This window comes from Seriola dumerili, unplaced genomic scaffold, assembly GCF_002260705.1.
Source record: "Seriola dumerili isolate Sdu_G_001 unplaced genomic scaffold, Sdu_1.0 BDQW01000242.1, whole genome shotgun sequence".
Classification (NCBI taxonomy): domain Eukaryota; kingdom Metazoa; phylum Chordata; class Actinopteri; order Carangiformes; family Carangidae; genus Seriola; species Seriola dumerili.
The window spans coordinates 2287387-2305534 of NW_019174497.1; the positions used below are offsets into that span (position 1 = coordinate 2287387).

An 18148-nucleotide genomic window follows, 5' to 3' on the forward strand; every position below is an offset into this window, starting at 1 on the left:
TGTTTGTTTGGTTGCAGGTTTGCAGAAACCAAGCTGCTTCAAAATCAGAATAAAATGTGTACAAATGTACATTGGGTTTTGAAATATTCTAGTGTAATTCCATTTTTGTTTCCACCCTCATCTGATATCAGCTTCTTCTCAACCATTTTGTTCTGAAGCAATCAAATCAATTAAATAAATACTGGAGCTGCAACAATCAGCCAATTAATTTATCATTTCAACAGAGAATTAATTAGAGAATTTAATTACCAACCCATATATCTTCAATGCACAGTGTTTCAGTGCTGCTGTTTTAGTAGGTAGATTAACAACGACTCAATAGCTGTGTCCGTTTCATCCTCACTTTTCACCACATTTACTTGTTGATTCAGGCTCTGGGATGTTTAGACACCAGACTCAGTCCAAAGCCTCCAAAAGTGCTGATTGGCTCAGCTGTTTCACCAACTGGGAAACAGCAGTTTGTGAGAGTACCAGACTATTTCCAAATCACTTGACAAAATCTGAGAGAGCGGCGATTCAGCAGCCTGGAAGCAGACCAAGACTATCCTGCTCGAGTAGAAGTGCTGGTACAAGATTGTACTTTTAATGAGGTCATTTCTGTTGTTGCACACAACACCAATACCATTCAAACCTTTTTTTTTTTTCCAAATAAGTGATTCTATATGAAGTGTAAAGTGTATAAAGCTTTCTTGCAGACTCAGGGGACAAGAGAACTCAAACCTCAAATATTCTCCCGATGGAAGAATAATTGGCACATTTGAATCATGCCTTTATAAAATGTGTTAAAGACAATATTTATATACACTCAGCTGCCAGTTTATTAGGTGCACCTACAGTCTAATACAACAGTCCTGCAATAAATCCTTGAGTTAAATCCTCATTATGTCCAGTTTCTAATGAGACAGCTTTATAGAGGTGTTGATTCAACTGTGCAGAGAGGTGTGTCTGTTATTTAGCCTAAATTCATTGATGTAACTTATGCATCACAACTCACATGAATTTAACAATTTATCTAGAAAAATTATCAATTTAAATTCAAGCTGTAAAACAGCAGTCAACCAAATTTACTTTGGTTTATCCTCCACTGTGGAGGAAGAACTCAGTACAGAGCAGAAATACTCTGTTACATGTAAAAGTCATGCATCAAAAATATTTACTTAAGTAACAGTACAAAAGTTTTATCATTAACATATACTTAAAGTACCATAAGTAAAAGTAATCATTAGTATATTATGCAGAATGCTCCATTGTTTCCAGCAGCCGAGCTTGAGTTCTTGAAAGCCTAGTTACTTTAAAGACTATTTTCTCATTACAGCGTGTGAGACTCAACAAGTGAGTGAACAAGCGCGAGATTGGTTAAAAAAAGCACAAACATGATGCATGACCTTGAAAATAGATTTATTTGAAAATATTTCCATTTGAATATTGTGATTTTGTTTATTTACAATTAGCCCTTTAAAACCGGTGAACTCAAGTCTCAGTTTAAACAATCAAGTAGTACCATGACATGTCCAGACGTTTATCTGATAGACAGGATAAACATTTAACAGTCAGAATGATAACAACTCCTTTGTTCGTTCAGAGACAGTTTCATCTCCGTAAATATAATGTGCCTGTACAGCTCGACAGGCAAGAGACAGTCCTGAGCGCTCCAAATACGAAGGTCAGCTAAAAGTGCTTTTTGTTCTACAGTCACATTGTAAACATTGTCTCTAAGGCCTCGATTCAGAGCTGAACCAAATTAGCAATGTGTTTTGCTCTTAGCATAGTGCCTTAAACAAAGAAAGAAAACTTGTGTTCAATGAGAGGAGGGGGAAAAAACAAGTAAACCACAATTCAGGCCTTGACTTCAAACCACATCCATATACTAATTAAAACCTGTTTGACTACAAGAGCACAATTAAAATGATCAACACTATTCTTTTCATCACTTCTTTTGATTTGTCCTTTAAATTATTGACCAATTTGTTTAAAAACCGCCCGTCCACATCATGTAAAGGTCCCACGTATCTGTCGCGCAGCAGCTCTGCTCTTTAGTGATGACGCTGGGAAGACCACAGCCGATTCAGTATGTAGTGTAGTACTGAAGCTTGTGTACTGGTGTTTATTTTGGTTCCCTGTCTTGTTGAGTCTTAGGAGAAGGTAGCGGTGATGATGGCCTCTTGTTGCTGGTGATGGAGGGTCCCGATACCGACAGCGGGGGCAGGCAGAGCAGGTCGGCTCACTAACCGGAGCTGAGGAGGACAGAGGAGTGAGGGTTGTGTGTTTAACATCAACAATTCGTTTACAAACCAGTAGCTTTATATTGTAGATTTTATTATTTCACACGCTGCTCACCTTGCAGGCGAGCTGCTTCTCAAACCTGGGAGCTATGAAAGACCAGGGACCCATGTTCTGAGGCTCCTCCTGACTCCAAATAAACTCTGGGGGAGAATTGTAATGAAAAGTGATTTCAACTGACAGTAAAAGAGGAAGTGGTTCACACACGTGACTTCAGGAACAACTTTGGTTGAAGTTTCTTTCTTGCCCTTGGGCAGAGAAATTCCAGATCAAACAGAAACTGGATTTGCTTCAGTGGTTTTGGTGAAAACAAAGTACCAGAGACGTGAAGTGAAACCTGAACCTTCAGGTTTTGTTCCAGAAGTTAAAAAAAAAAAAAAAACTCATTCAATATCACATTTATAACAATACAAATCATTAATATCCAGCCTTGTAATTTAATTTATTTTGTTTTGTTTTTTTAAACATGTTTTCTTCTTTCTTGCATTTTATTTGCTCCCATGAATGTTCATTTTCTCATTGTTTTTAATCACTCATGTCTGTAAAGCTATATAAATAGTGATTATTATTATTATTATTATTATTATTATTATTAACCTTGTTTAATGGTATTTTAGAAAGTTCACTCCATTTGTATAGAGATCAAATGTAAACCTTCAAAAACAATGTAGTATCATGGTTTATTTAATTTTTTAGAGCTGAAACAATCTATGGAAAATTTATAGGGAACAATTATGATAATCAATTAATCTTTTAAGTTGCTTTTAATCAAAAATGCCACTGGTTCTAGCTTCTCACAAATGAATATTACTGGTTTTTATGGTCTTCTGTGATAGCGCATTGAACATTTTGAGGTTTGGCGGAAAACCACAAGCTACGAGTGGACAGGGAGGACTGAACGACAGCAGAGATAACAGCTAAAAAAGTTGGAAAACAATATTAGAAATGAAAATCAGAAAGATTACAAAAGAAAAACCAAGAATAACGACCCACATGCTGCTGCACTGATAAAAAAATGTTCTGTTAGTTTTAGTGTTCTGATTGCCAACAAATGTATTGTTGTTAAACTTTAGTTAAAATCACAGAGTTTAAATTTTGCTGCAGTGGAAACTGAAGTAACTTTCACTTTTCCAGATGAAAGAAAGCCTCAATGACAGATTGCATAGAGTTACAAAGTCTACAGGGCACAGGTTTGGTTTCATAAGTGGGGGGAGAGCGGCACAATCAAGCAAGATGTTCCTTAAAGAAAAAAAAGAAAAAGAATAGTATAAATAAGTAGTATAAATGTTATTGTCTTCATTTACATGAATTCTTATCATCCAGCAAATAACTCACCATTAAACTGTTTATGCTTTCCATAATAATGTTAGTGTAAACCAATAATCACCTGTAATTCCCTTGTTAGAAACCTGATATTTTTTGATAAATGAATGTCAACAATGTACCATTAAACTCCATAAATATTTTATTTCTAGCTTTATTACAAAGAGCACCGTCTTTTAGTCCTTTAACCTTGGTTCATGATCAGTTCTAGCATCTTGTAACGAGAATTTTCTGAGAAAAAGTGAAAATTAAAGGAGGAGTCAGTTGATTTTTTTCCGCCCTGAGCTGTGCCCAAAGTCTTTGTCACAAGCTGCTTAAAGCGCCAACAACAACCCAATAAGGTAAGGCAGCTCGTATGATGCTTGAGAAGCAAAGTCTGAAAATCACTCACTACTGCTTTGAGAGGTCAAATGCTGTGAACACACAGTTAATACTGAGGGCCACTCAGATGAGCATTATTACATTTTAATCAACTCAGAGCTTCTCCCATCTGGATTTTGGTGCTTGGACAGTAAGATGACTCAGTTTAACGCTCTTTTAGTGAATCAATCAAACTAAGACTGTGAAAGTGGAGGCAGAAAAATAGGACCAGATGAAAGTGTGACAAATCCAGAGATGACTGCGTGATTTGAACTCTTAATGTGAAAAATGCCAGTAAATACATCCTCTTCTTCTGATGTGCTGTAATTGTGGTGCAGTTCGATAGAGGAACGAAAATCACCTCCACTAAGTACAGTTAACAGCCCACAAATGCCAAAGATTCATGGGTCAAGAGAAGGATGCTGAGGCCAGTTGTTTCTCATGCTTGTAAAGTGTTGCATAATAAAATAAACCAACCAACATCAGAGTCTGGACTGACACTCATTTAGCCACTGAGGGTGGACAAAATAACAGAAACACTTATTCAACAGTCCTGTGGTCTGGTGACGCTCATACTTTAGATGTTAGTTTGTCAGATACTGGTTCTCTAATGCCGTCTTGAGGACTCACTGATAAAAGTGGCGACTGTCAGATATCTATTAAAGTTGGCAGTGGCATTCAACTTAGTGTGACTCACTTATGGAGACGGTTTTGTAATTGTTTTTCTGCCTGACACTCAAATGTAGCTGACAGTTTCATCAAGTCACATTTATAGTCTACAATATACAAGTTTTAGAAAAATCCCTTTCCCAAACAAAGATAAAACTGAATTGATTTTCTGTTGTCAGCAAAGGTCAAAGGTCATTGCTCACTTTGGCTCTGTTTTCTTGCCTTCGGTGAAAGGGATCCAGACATCTTTGAAGACTTTAAAATCATCAGGACAACTACAACTTAAGTGTGCCACATTGAAGATACAGTGAGAATCGAAGGACGAGTGCCTCTCAATGACCTGGAAAAATTTCTCCATGGTTTCCTTTTAGCAGGACAGACTATTGTAATGGTGTCTTTGTAAAAAAGCAAAGTTAAGAGGATTAAAACTCAACATTGAAAAGTAGCAGTTTCTCTGCTCCACATTTAGATCTGGAACAAACTGCCTTTTATTACGCATTTATTTTTCTTATTATTTGGTCTTTTTTGTGTGTTACATCGTGAACTACAAAAAGGCCTTGATGTGTGAAAAGTGCTTTGCTTCATAAATAAACTTGTCTTTCCTCTTTTTCATCAGTCACACAGACAAAGACGTGTTAGGTAACGTTGCACAGGGAAATGCCTCAAACATCATGACATTTGCAAAACACAGGAAAGGTTTGTTAGTAAAGAGGAACAGTGGACACAAAGAGACACAATTACCATCCAGCTGAATAAACATGTCTGACTGACGAAATGAAAATCAAACATATAGTCGACTTATAATTGATTTTAAGATCAATTTTTACACAAAGGTTTTAAGTGAAATTAAGTCCAAAAAGCAGTCACACTTAGGTTAAGCTGCACTGAAATGTTCACTGAACATGTGTGTACACAGAATGAAGAAGTGCTCAGTCACATTTGTGAAAGTGTTAATGTGTTCATGAGCACGCCCCTGTTTACTTGTGTTATAGCAGCAGCAACATAAACAAGAAAGTAAGCACCAGGTCAAAGCAAACAAACTGCCACACATACAGTTTCTGTGTCTATGAGGAGTGGAGGGGGAGCTCTGTAAAGACAGAAGACAGGAGAGGTCGGTGAGGGGTGACACTACCTTTGGCACTGGGGTACTTTTTGAGCTCCTGCTGCAGAGCCTCCAGTGGGAACGGACACAGCTCCTCCACACGGATGAGCGCCGTGTTCTGGTTTGCTGCTGATGCCTCCCTCTGTTTCAGCAGGGCATAGTAATGCTTCCCCGAGCACAGCACCACCCTCTGGACACTGAGTGGAATAAGAAAACATAGGTTTAATGTACTGTATAGAGACTGCTTTTGAAACAGGTGTCTCCCAGGTTTAAGCAGGTTTTTTATAAAGGGTCATTCAGAACATCAAACGTTGTAGAAAACTAGTTCACAAACACTGTTGATGACCTTTGAAGTTTAATTTCAATATGTTTCACCCTACCGAATAATTAACATCCCATAGAAAAAGTTTTTACAATCATGAAAATGTACCTTGCTGCTGATACTGAAGTGTCACCTAACACTGGTTTGAAAGACGTTCCCGGTGCCAGTTCAGTCAGACTGGACACTGCCCCCTGCCAAAAGAAAGAACATTGTTCACCCACCTCAATAAAAACACCTGTAAAAACAAGTTGGAGATAAAATGTTGTGCTTACAGAGAATCTGAGCAGCGTCTTGGGTCCGACCACGATGAGAGGTTTGCGGAAGTTTCGGATCATCTGTCGCCTCAGCAGGTGGAAGTACTGAGCGGGAGTGGTGGGGTTGACCACAGACATGTTCACGCTGTCGCTGTCCACACCCTCCTCTTTACTGTCACACATCTGAATTATAATAAAAAAAGGTTTCTTTCAAACCGGGGTATGTTGGACAGTAAAAACCAACATCAACAAAGTGGGAATGACACACATGAATTTCAGAAATTATTAAACCTGTGTGTCCCCCCTTCTGAAAATATCTTGGTGAACGGTAACAACCTGCTCTCCCTTAACTTCATAAAAAGGCAGAATTTATGGCTGTGCTGTTTTACTGGGTGTAGTGTGCTTTTATACAGGTGTACCTAATAAAGTGGCCACTGAGTGTATAGTGCGCTATATTTATTGTTTGGGTGTCTTGATACTGAGCAGATATCTTCCATAGTTACAACTTTTTTAGTAAAACATTCCCTCTTCTTGTTTCATCTGTTCACTGCAGCTCAACAGGGAAACACAAAAAGGCTGTTACTGTGGAAGATACATACTCCTTTGTCAAACCCAGACTGCTGAAGCTTCATATTATATTATCCTCATATTACTGAATACGTTTTAGCCCTGATAACATCATACACTGACTTTGGAAGACAGACAGCTGATTTGTCTAACTCAGGCAGCTCAAGCCTCCGATGATCTTCACATAAACTTTTGAATGTGTGTTTTTGCACAGACGGAGGATTTTGTCCCCCATCAAAGCACATTATGTAGGGATCTTTTAATGGCCAGCCTGAACAGGAGGAATGATTACACCAAGAAAAAACATGTTTTAAAACTGTTGTTTTAAGACAGACTTGAAAAATTGTGAACCTCTCCTTTAACTTTTTCCATATGTTGTTAGTGGCAATACACCTCAGAGCTCCAAGTGGACAGGAGTGAAAGGATAACTTCTGCACTGCTTCAGGCAAAACATTAAACTCCTGAGGTGTGTTTGGTCACTAAACAACAGCTGATGAATTTGCAGAATTTGAACATGCAGTTATCTCGTGTTCATGTCGGATGGGAAAGATTCACACTGTGAAGGAACCGTTATGTCTCTGCTGTGAAAACACTGATAAAGTCAAATTATCCCCGTCCCCAGTGGAAGCTTCTGTAGCACTGAAGGTCATAATGATATCAGGGACTGAGGATCCAGTCTAGTCATACACAGGAGCTTCGTTTCCCTTGAGATTCCTTGTACAATGTAATTCATGGTTTAGGAGTGATGTATCCACTTGTGTGGGTTTATATATGCTTCAGATTTGATTCCTGAAAACTCCTTCATTCAGTTCACATTTCCATCTCACCCATGTTTATGACTTGTGATGTAATGTCATGTCATTGCCCTACTCACAACAGTTGTGTGAGGGTTAAAAAAAATACTGTGTTCACAAGATAGAATTATATCCATTAAATGTGGGTTTAATTAGTGTGAATGACGGACTGTGGCTGATGTGAGGCGTCCATGCTGGTTTGGTTTCCAAGTGATTCTATATTATGAAGTGCTCAGTCAGATACATCTGAACTATCAGAAACATCTGAGTTACCCAGCTGTAATTATGATGTTGATGTGATGACTATTTACATAAAAATGTGAATGACATGGATGCAGCATTACAGTCCCACAGACCTGGAGGAAACGCTCCATACGGCAGGAAGAGTGTTCAGGTCCGGCTCCATCGTAGCCGTGAGGCAGCAGGATCACCATCCCACACTGCAGCAGCCATTTGGCCTCACCTGGGGACACAGCAGTTTCACATCTGATGTATGAAGACTTTAAAATGTTCAGAAAATCTTAGATGTTAAGGTAATATGAGTAGCAAACAGAGTAGTCAGAGTTTTACCCCCAGTGATGAAGGTATCAAAGATGATCTGTGCTCCGTTGAAGAAATCTCCAAACTGAGCTTCCCAGATGGGAAGAAGCTTCGGCTGTGCGATACTCATACCGTATTCAAATCCAAGCACCGCCTCCTCAGACAGCGGGCTGTTACACACCTACACACACACACACACACACACACACACAATATGCCACATGAAAGGAAGCAGTCTTGTTACAGATATCAGGTGATGTAAGGTTAGATAAGACTGAATGTTGATTGTGCCGTGATTTAGACAGATTATGTTCACACTGATGGCTGATCTGTTTTGTAAGAGTGTTACCTCCAGGAAACCCGTCTGCTGGGGGCTGATGTGGTTTAGAGGGATGTACATGTCATTGGTGTCTTGACACACTACCATGGCATGACGTTGACTGAACGTGCCTCTTCCAACATCCTGCCCGCTGATTCGAATACTAAAACCTGCAAAAGCAGTAATTTCAAATCTACAAATCCATTTCTTGACAGCAATAAAAATTCAGTGATCCTTAAATTAGGATCTGATGTATCTGACCTTGGCTGAGGAGAGAGCCAAAAGCCAGGGCCTCTGCTGTGGACCAGTCCAGTTTGGTGCCCTCTTCTAACTTGAGCAAGCGGGCCTGAGTTCACAAAGGAGGAAAAAAAATCATCATCATCATCATCATCATCATCATCATCATCATCAAGCTGCTGCAACCTCAACACAAGACCACCCCACAGAAATGAAGTAGAGGACAGCAGTACCTGTGCATGGGTCTTTCCAAGGTGATTGTGCAGCTGGATTTGCTCAGGGATGTCCACAGACTTTGCTCCTACAAACTGCAGCAGGGGGATGGGGACACCCGTGTCCCAGGTAGTGACTCTATCCTGGGGTTCAACCAGATCCCCCCAGCGGCCCTGCAGGTTGGTGGGTGGTGGGCTGTACAGGGTCATGTTGGCCAGCTTGTCGTTGAGCGCGCCGTAGTATTTGGATTTGATCTCGTCACGCTCAGCGTCGGTCATCAGACCCTCAGAGATCAGCTGGTCTGAGTAGGAGTCAGGGACGCTCTTACGGGAGCTGCAATAAAGCAACAATGTGTAAATGTCTGTTCAGTAAACAGTGTTATTTCACAATATACACCAGTGATGGAAGAAGTATCAAGATATTTTACCTATGTGTTACATTATTATACATTATACCACTACATCATTATTATTCAGCTAATTTTAGTCATTTTAAATACTGATGGGTGATTTAATTTCATTATATCCTCATTTAGCGTCTAAAAACCATAACCTGCAAACCAGCATTTCACTTTGAACTGAAGTGTAGTAAACGTATGAACAGGGATACAATTCAATTATCCAAGCGAAGTAGCTCAGAACTGCACTAAATTACAGTACTTGAGTAACAGCACTTTGTAACTTTCACCACTGATATACACTGACCAAAATACACAGCTAAAAAATTTTGTTTTTTGTTAGTTTTTCTGTTTAGGTTATTTTAACCATGGAACATTCATCAGAAACCACAATCTCCTCTTCCAGAGTTACCACATCCAATAATAGCCAGAAGTGATGTCACAGTGAAGTTCACCTTTGATCATTTGGATATAAAATGTCATTGCTTCATAATTTTATCCTATTAGACATTAGTATTAAATTGTGTCATAATAATCAAAAAAATTTGTTTTTTGAGGTCACCGTGACCTTTGACCTTTGCCAACGACAATCTAATGAGTTTATCTTTGAGTCCAAGTGAATGTTTGTGCCAAATCTGAAGAAATTCCCTCAAGGTGGTCCTGAGATATCACATTCAAGAGGCCAAAAACATGTTACGTGAGCTCTCCGTGCCCTTTACCAAAATGTAATTACTTCATCCTTGAGTCCAAGTGAATGTTTGTGCAAAATTTGAAAACAAATTCCCCCAAAGCGTCACTGAGATATTGCGTTCATGAGAATGGGACAGACAACTCGAAAAAATAATGCCTCTGGTTCTGGCTTCACAGAGGCATAAAAAGCAGATTGCACCACTGTTTTGCTCCGTAGCAGCTGTGGCTGCTAAAAAACTGTTAAGTGGAAATTATTTTTCAGTGAGATGTTGCTGTGATGTGTTGTGGCTACAAACAGGAATCAAACCTACAACTGCTTTTTTAATCTGAGAATATTTGGTCACAATTCAGTGTGAGGAAAATTCCACCCTTTAATTACAGGTTCAAACTTAAATTTACTGTCTCTGTGTTAAGGTTTCCCCTGCCACCAAAGACCAGGAAATTAGAGAAGCTGAAACAAATATCTACTATTTTCCAACTCACTTAATTCTGATATTGATACCAATGTAGGTACTGTAAGAGGAAACTTTTCAGACTGTATCTCATTAGCTGTTGCTAATTGACTGCTGTATCTGATCATCCCAGAAAGAGAGACAATACAAAACCTAATGTCACATCCAGCCAAATATCAACAGCACTGGACTGACAACAACACTAACTTATAGAACAAATATTGACCAATAACTGCTTAATATCAGTCTTTCTCAGGGGTTACCAACCTAGTGGGGGCCTGACCCCTCAGTTACAGGGGGTCCTGGGAAGTGAGATGATTAATGAGGTAGGAAAAAACATTTTTGGACTTTTCTCTCATCCAGTTTAAATTTAGATGAAACCATGGGAAGTTTAGAGGGGAACTGGAAACAACTCAGACATCTGAAACATAACAAAACACTGACTATGTTATAATGAGTCACAAATCAAAAAGGTTGGCAACAACTGGTTTCTTTTGAATCCAGTTTCCTGATCTTCTTACTAATCCTAAGAAATATATGTCACAATAACTTTTGAAGTGAAAATATGTTATAATGCAAAGTAAACAAGCTGAAATTGAACTGACCGGATGATCTTGTACATGGCTGGGTTGGTGAAGAAAGGCTCATCCAGCTCGTTGTGGCCCCACTGACGGTAGCAGATCAGATCCAGGATTACATCTTTCCTGAAACGCCGCTGGTACTCCACAGCCAGCCGAGTGGCCCGCAGCACCTCCTCTGCATCATCTCCATTCACATGGATCACAGCACAGTTCACCATCTTACCTGTGACACAAATGTTTCTCATTGTAAGATGCTCAATGTCTCATTTTTCTACAAACAAAAACATTTGACCTTAGAATCGTTTAAGAAATATGCCACAACATTTGATAATCACACCAACACTCTCTGTAAAGGAGTTTAATTAATTAATCAATACTGATACTGTTTGTGTGCTTCACTGACCGACGTCACTACAGTACAAAGAGGATCTCCCTCTCTCTGACGGAGTGGTGTAACCCACTTGGTTGTTCACAATGAGGTGGATGCTCCCACCGACTCTGTAGTGAGGGAGGTTTGAGATGGTCAGAGTTTCTGGAACGATCCCTTGACCAGTGAAAGAGCCGTCACCATGGACCTGTGGAGAGAAGAAGAACAGAGTTTCACTAACTCTTAACTTTGCAGGAAGTTTGATAAAAGATGTCTTTATCAACTCCCTGCTTTACATCACTCTCCCATTGGTTTACAGTTGTGCTCCTCTAATATGGCTCGTTATCATCTGCCACCCTCAGAAATGAACCGTGGATCAGCACTGGAAAGTGAAGCAGGCCGTCAGCTGACTTACCATGTTGGAGGTCCACAACTCATGGCCAAAAGTGGCCAAAACTGGTAAACAATAGTCATCACCAGAAGGCGTATACTGCCAAAGCTGCACAATCATTAAAGATTTTAACAACAGAAAATGTTAACTAGCTTCCTGGAGTGGCCTCAAGATTCACCATATAATCGTAACCTCCAGGATTTTTGTCCATCCAGGAATCTTTGTTGAATTTCATCCCACATCGATCACGCCACACTTCCCAAGAGCTCAATAAAGGCACAACTTCCACAATGAAAAAATGTTTAGAAATGTCTAACCTGCATCTGTATCAGCATCAAAATCGTAACTTTTTCCACCAAATTTAATTGAAATTAGATTAAAGCCAAAATGTATCATATGTTCTTTATTTAAGACGACAAATCTGTGATAAATCTGTTAATTTAATCTTCAACTTCTTGTAGTTTGGCTGCATGTGTGTATTAGTTGTTGCGATTCAGCACCTGCAGACAGATGACTTGGTCCCCTGGCTGGGCGCTGTCTTCGGGTGAATAGTCCCCTTCTTTCCTGAGCTGCTGCCTGGCTCGGGTTTTGCCCTGGGCCACCGGGTTGATGGCCTCAAGGTGAGATGGGTTGGGCAGCATGGTCACGTGAAGAGGGTGTCCGGCTCCGAAATCCAACTCCACTGAAGACGTGAGGTGCGAGAGGACGTCACCGATGGCGGGCGAGGTGTCAGGGAACTCGCTGAGGCCGCGCATCTTACGGAACATGAGCTGGGGAGAAAAATGGTGGAAGAACTGTGATGTTTGATGTCAACTCACCCTGGTTTACTCTTTGGCAGCTGACTGTGACTTGTTTATGTGTGCGTCAGGTCATGGATGAAAGTAAATATGTGGCTGTGTAGGGCTGTCTAACCTCTGGTGGGAACTTCAGCAGGCCTGTCAGCAGGTTCAGTCGGCCTCTGTGGGGCATGCCAATGACAATGTCAGTGACTCCGCTGTGGGCCGACTGGTGGAAAAGCTCGTAGAAAAAGCCCATCATGCTCTCTGCTCCCTCTCCTCCGTAACGTTTCACAGTAGCAAACTTGGTGGCCAGGAAGTGGTCAAATTCCTACAGGTTGTAAGAGAAGAAACAGATGCATTAAAATACAGGACAATACCATAGGAAATGTGATAAGATGTGACAAATGATACGGTACATTTTGTCACATTGTATGTGGGTTTTTACTCCCGTCCTTCTCCTTGCACTTACCTGAGACTCCAGCATGATCTTGGCCAGCTGCCTCCTCTCCTCAGTGGAGAAACTTTTCCTCTTCAGCTCCTCAAAATGATCAGCGAACCACTCCCTCTCCTCCAGGCTGCTCAGCTGGCTGGTCTCCACTGACAGGTGACCACAGTAGGCTTCTTCCAAGTAGGCCTGAACCTCCTCCACTGAAGCCTCCGCTTTTCCAAAGTGCCGTAGACCTACAGAAAGACATGTTTCGGTTTCTCTGAAACAACAATATCTTCAGGAGTTAGGTATCATCCTTACTTAGCCCGTCAGGGATATGTCCAAACAATGTGTGAGATGATTGCTACTTTCTTCCAGAAACACTGAATAGACCAAAAACCACAGAGCATGGTCGACCAGGATCTCTCCACATTCCCTCCAGCAGCATAGCTGAGTGCAAGTTTGTTTAGATTTCTGTTTTGGAGTGATGAAAAAGCAAATCAAGTTTTTCCAAACAGAAGTCTCTGCAGATCCGGGAGTTGGGTGGAGGACGATTGTCTCTCCCAAATGTATAAAATTTACCCAAGTTTTAAAATACATAAGACTATAAAATAGTTCAAATTAGCTCTGCGTTGAACAATTATCACAGTAAAATGCTACTTACTAATATAAAACTCACAGGAGCCACTTTTCTGCATATTGAGTTAATTTACTTCTGATACTTTAAATACATTTAGCTGATTACACTTACATACTTTTACATACCTGTCTTTACTTGTAATGGAGTACAGGCTGAACGATATGCAAAAAAAAAAAAAATCATACTGAAACTATTTTCACAGATATTGCGATTGTGATATGAGCCATGATTTTAGTAGGAGTGGTAATTTTTGCTGAAGAAAATATAAAAATGATGATGTGATTTTTGCTGGGGTCTGTACCAAACAAGCACGTTCCTTTACATCTGCAGAATAGGATTTATAGGCCGGGGCATCTCTGTAGCACCACTATGCATTTATAAAAAGGTACGCTGTCACCCATTTTACCTTTATTTAAAAAAACAGCAGGTTTATTTGTGCTGCTACTTTTACTTAATTCAAGTATGTAAATAGGACTTTCACCACTGTCAATTCATCATCAGTTTATCCTGCAGTGCATCTGAAAACCTGAAAAAGAATGACTCTTCAGTTGCAAAGTAAAATCCCTTTATCAAGTAAAGGCATAGACAGATTATGAGACACTGGGCCCCTGAGCACAGACTTGTAAAGGGTCCAACACCCCTCCCTCACAGGAGAAAGACACCCAGACTGAAAAAGACACAATATGACGGACAACCAGAACCCTCAGATTATCAGACACACATAAAACAACTCAATTATGTCATGGGTTGTTATTCTGCAATTCTCGATGGTCATTTAGCATCTTATTGTAGTCATTTCTTATCTTGTTGAGGTCATTTTGTGTCTGTTTTGTACATCTTTGTTTCCGTTTTGCATCTCTTCATAATTGTTCTGTATTTCTTTGTAGTTGTTTTATGTCTCCTTATGGTTGTTTTATGTCTCTTTGTAGAAATTCAATTGACTTTCCAACAAAAAATATTAAGTGTCACTTCATACAGAGGCTCTGGCCCCTGAGCCCCCTGACTCTTGGGGCCTGTGCTCTGTGCCCTTCAGTAATGCATCCATGAGTGCTGGTTACATAATGTTCCATGTATAAGAAACATGATTTCGAGAGAAAAACACATGGTTATGATCCTAACTTCTGACCTATGTTTACTGTAGGTTTCCATGCACAGCTGTCATTTACCTGAGGTGTTGAGTTGTGCTCCCATGGTGCCAATCAGCATGCTTATCTCCGGGACACTGTCAGCAACAGGCTGTTGGGGTAGTAAGGGGTTAATTTTAGCAGCCTTGTGTCCATGTGCTCTGTACGCCTCCACCAGACGGGCAAGACCATGATCTGAGCACAAAGCAAAACAACAGGCCGCTGTCAGGATGAACTGTTGCAAAACACATTATACCGTCAGTGTCAGTGACGGGGTCAAACAACAACAGCTCCCTCTGAATCAACAATGACACATTTCAATGGAAATTAGCTATTTTTCACAAGTATACAACGAACACTTAAGTAAAAAATAACTTTACAAACAAGGATTAAAGCACGTTTCTTATTCAGTACCATTATTTTAACACAACACAGACTCTTCCTCTTCTTCTTTGGTGATGTTAAGTTGTCAGTGTCGTAAATTAACCCCATACTGACCTTGATTTAGTGCAGCGATGCGGTCGCTCTGCAACTTGTGGTCTCTGTCGGTCTGTTTGGGTCGGTATCCGTAAACTCCCTTCTCGGTGTGGTAACAGCAGCCAACGACCTGCCGGGCGACACCCGGAGGCAGTCTGCTGAGCGACCTCCTCAGGAAAAGTACAGCCGACATGTTTTAAAGTGTACAGCTCTGGTCTAATGTTTGTGACGGCAGCTAACTCGCAGCTACAAGTCGGCGGCCATACTGCAGGGAGAGAGACGTCGTGAGAGGAGGGGTCGCATCGGGAGCCCTTGGCTGAAGTACCTGCGCTCGTTCACATTGGCTGCCAGGTCTGCGTGACAAAACCAGCACACCCGCCCAACGGCCAATCAAAACCAGTCCAAAAACCAGTTCAGTACCACAACTCAAATGTCTCGAAATACGATTCAGATACAAACAGATAATTTCATTTAAATATGTATTTTTATTTAGAGATATTATTAATGTGGTTTACATGAGAAATAGGTCTAACTAACTATCGATCCGCAGCATTTCAAAAACAGCCCAATTCCACGGGAAAACCGCGGACCTGGCAACCCTGCTTTCCACGGACCATGGACCCATGGACACCAGCACTGGTCCCTACCACTAGGGGCGCTGCAACTAGGAGTTGAGACCATATAATGCATGTCAAAGGTCCAGACCAGTGTTCCGGTGTTATAACGAGATCTGCCTGCCTGCCGAGAACTGCGTGCCCGTCGCGGGAACGCGCAGGTTTAAAGCCACTGGACATTGTACTGTTTTCTAAGGCAAAGTCATGGATGAATTATGTACCTTATAGTACATCCACGGGCAAAATACGGCTTGACACCGGTGCTATATTCTTTGTCGGGTTAATCAGTGATGACACGTTTAGATATCAGATTCAGTCACATTCTTGATACGCTTCATTTGGACATTTGTACTCTTTCCTGCTCTTGATCAATGTGTTTTTAAGCGGAGCATTTCAGACAATTAAAGAGAATAGACATACTGTCATATTCACTCATCGCATCAAAGTTAATAAGATAAAGTGCTGATTCCTCCCTCACTTTTATTTGATGTGTCCTTTCTGAGTGCAAGGGGTGAATGCACTGTTGATTATAGCTGTGACTCTCAAATAATGCTTTAGCTATTGGGTCATAATTAAATGTCTTTTCCCTTTCTCTTCGCATTTTTAAGAGAGTTGTGAGTAGCCTATTTGTACGAGCTATGCCCCAAATAGCTGTGAGCATATGACCATGGTTATATTTAATATCATACTGAGGACTGGCTCTTGCAATATTTGGAGTATAATTGCACAATATACAGAATATTATTATACTTGCATTTATTGTATGTATATATTATGCTGTTATTATAATTTTATTTTGTTTATTTTATTACATACTATACTATTTTATTATAATACTAAAATGAAGACATTCATCTGTTTAATGGCCAGATTAACCTCCTAAGGGGCCCTGGTGCAAAGGTTTGCTGTTAGGACCCTATTGACCCTCATTATACCAGTCAGTTTCATAATTTACTCAGAAACCCAGACAACAACTGGTGCTGGAGAGCTGACATGGCAACAGTTTTATGAATGGATTAATTGTTTAAGTAATGTTTTAAGTGTTAATCACTTGACACACAGGATAAAATTAAAACCATTTGATAAAACAAAGGAGCTCCATATCAACTAAAACATTTCAAGCATTAAAACCAGATTTTAAGACGATGAGAAGATGGCAGACGGAGGAGCTGTTGTATCCGATATTCCAAATTTGCGATTAATCAAATTATGTAGACAGAGATAGAGTAAACCCGGGGCCCCTTGGAAGTTCAGCTTTGATCTGTTAAAATCACCAAGTTTATAAAGGAGGAAACAGTCATAACTAATTTGCTTTGTGCTGCGACACTTTGCCTGTGATGGAAGAGCAGCTTTGTCCTGTTTCCTGAGAACAGCATCAACTTTGTTTTGTCAGCATTTAAGGAGAGCCTGAGTTCACACAGCTGAGACCTTCGCCTCAGTGTTTTGTGCAGATGTGTAAATGCCTCAATAACTACAAGCTGAGCAGTGCATGATGATACAAATCAACATTTTAATACCCTGCAGCACTGACTTACTTGTGGGCTGCTGCTTGTTCATAACTCAGTGCTCTGAAACTTTAGATAAATCAATACCTAGCAGGGCGCTCAGAGGGTGCAGACCTCCACCACGGCCAAACAACATACTCCAGACTTCAGAGAAAAAATTCTAATTCATAGTAAATCCAGATGTGCCCCAAAATTTAATGAGTTCTTCCCTGGCCCATGTCCTCCACCAATCCTGGTGTAAATCAGTACATTTTTGTGTAATCCTGGTGACAAACAAACAGACACAGCTGAACACATATCCTCCTTGGCGGAGGTAACAATGCTTCACAACATGATTTATTAACAGGAGATATAATATTATCATTCACCACCGGTGAAATATTGTAATTGTAATGGGAAAAAGTTCTCAATGTTCCTTTTTTAAATTTCAGCCAGTACCGGGAGTTCAGATGTGCAGTAGGCCAGTTGTTTAAAACAGAACAAACTCAGCCCTTTTAACAGGGGAAGGACAACTGATTCAACTTAGATGACTTTTAATATTTTCTTATTAGAGGAAATTATGATTCTCTTCTTCTCGTCCTCTTTATGGTCACTTCATTGTACTACAGAGGTATATCCATATTGTATGAACTGTATAGTTTCCTTGTGACAGTTGTACAGAAATATTGTGTAATAAATTTTTACCCAAATGTTTAACCAAAATGTAATACCCTGGTATCTTTTA

The 18148-nt window shown here is 40.2% G+C and overlaps 1 protein-coding gene across 1 annotated transcript; it reads right to left on the reverse strand.

Annotated features, from left to right (window-relative positions):
* Positions 1-1423: 1423 nt before the first annotated feature.
* On the reverse strand, positions 1424-15585 carry dhtkd1 (dehydrogenase E1 and transketolase domain containing 1). The gene is made up of 17 exons (XM_022756306.1): positions 15327-15585; positions 14871-15023; positions 13107-13318; positions 12771-12965; positions 12359-12628; positions 11504-11675; positions 11125-11323; positions 9001-9313; positions 8792-8876; positions 8561-8700; positions 8242-8392; positions 8028-8134; positions 6329-6493; positions 6165-6247; positions 5765-5931; positions 2338-2423; positions 1424-2234 (listed from the first exon to the last, which is right to left on the reverse strand). Exons 1-17 carry the CDS (start codon positions 15496-15498, stop codon positions 2133-2135), a joined length of 2772 nt encoding a protein of 923 aa, XP_022612027.1. The 5' UTR covers positions 15499-15585; the 3' UTR covers positions 1424-2132.
* Positions 15586-18148: the final 2563 nt, after the last annotated feature.

Excerpts from the sequence above, each read along its gene's own strand:
- dhtkd1 (XM_022756306.1), bottom strand. The coding sequence starts at position 15,498 with ATGTCGGCTGTACTTTTCCTGAGGAGGTCGCTCAGCAGACTGCCTCCG. Across the intron at positions 12,629-12,770 it reads TGCTGAAGTTCCCACCAGAG|CTCATGTTCCGTAAGATGCG; the intron begins GTTAGACAGCCC and ends TTTTCTCCCCAG. Across the intron at positions 6,494-8,027 it reads GTATGGAGCGTTTCCTCCAG|ATGTGTGACAGTAAAGAGGA; the intron begins GTCTGTGGGACT and ends ATTATAATTCAG.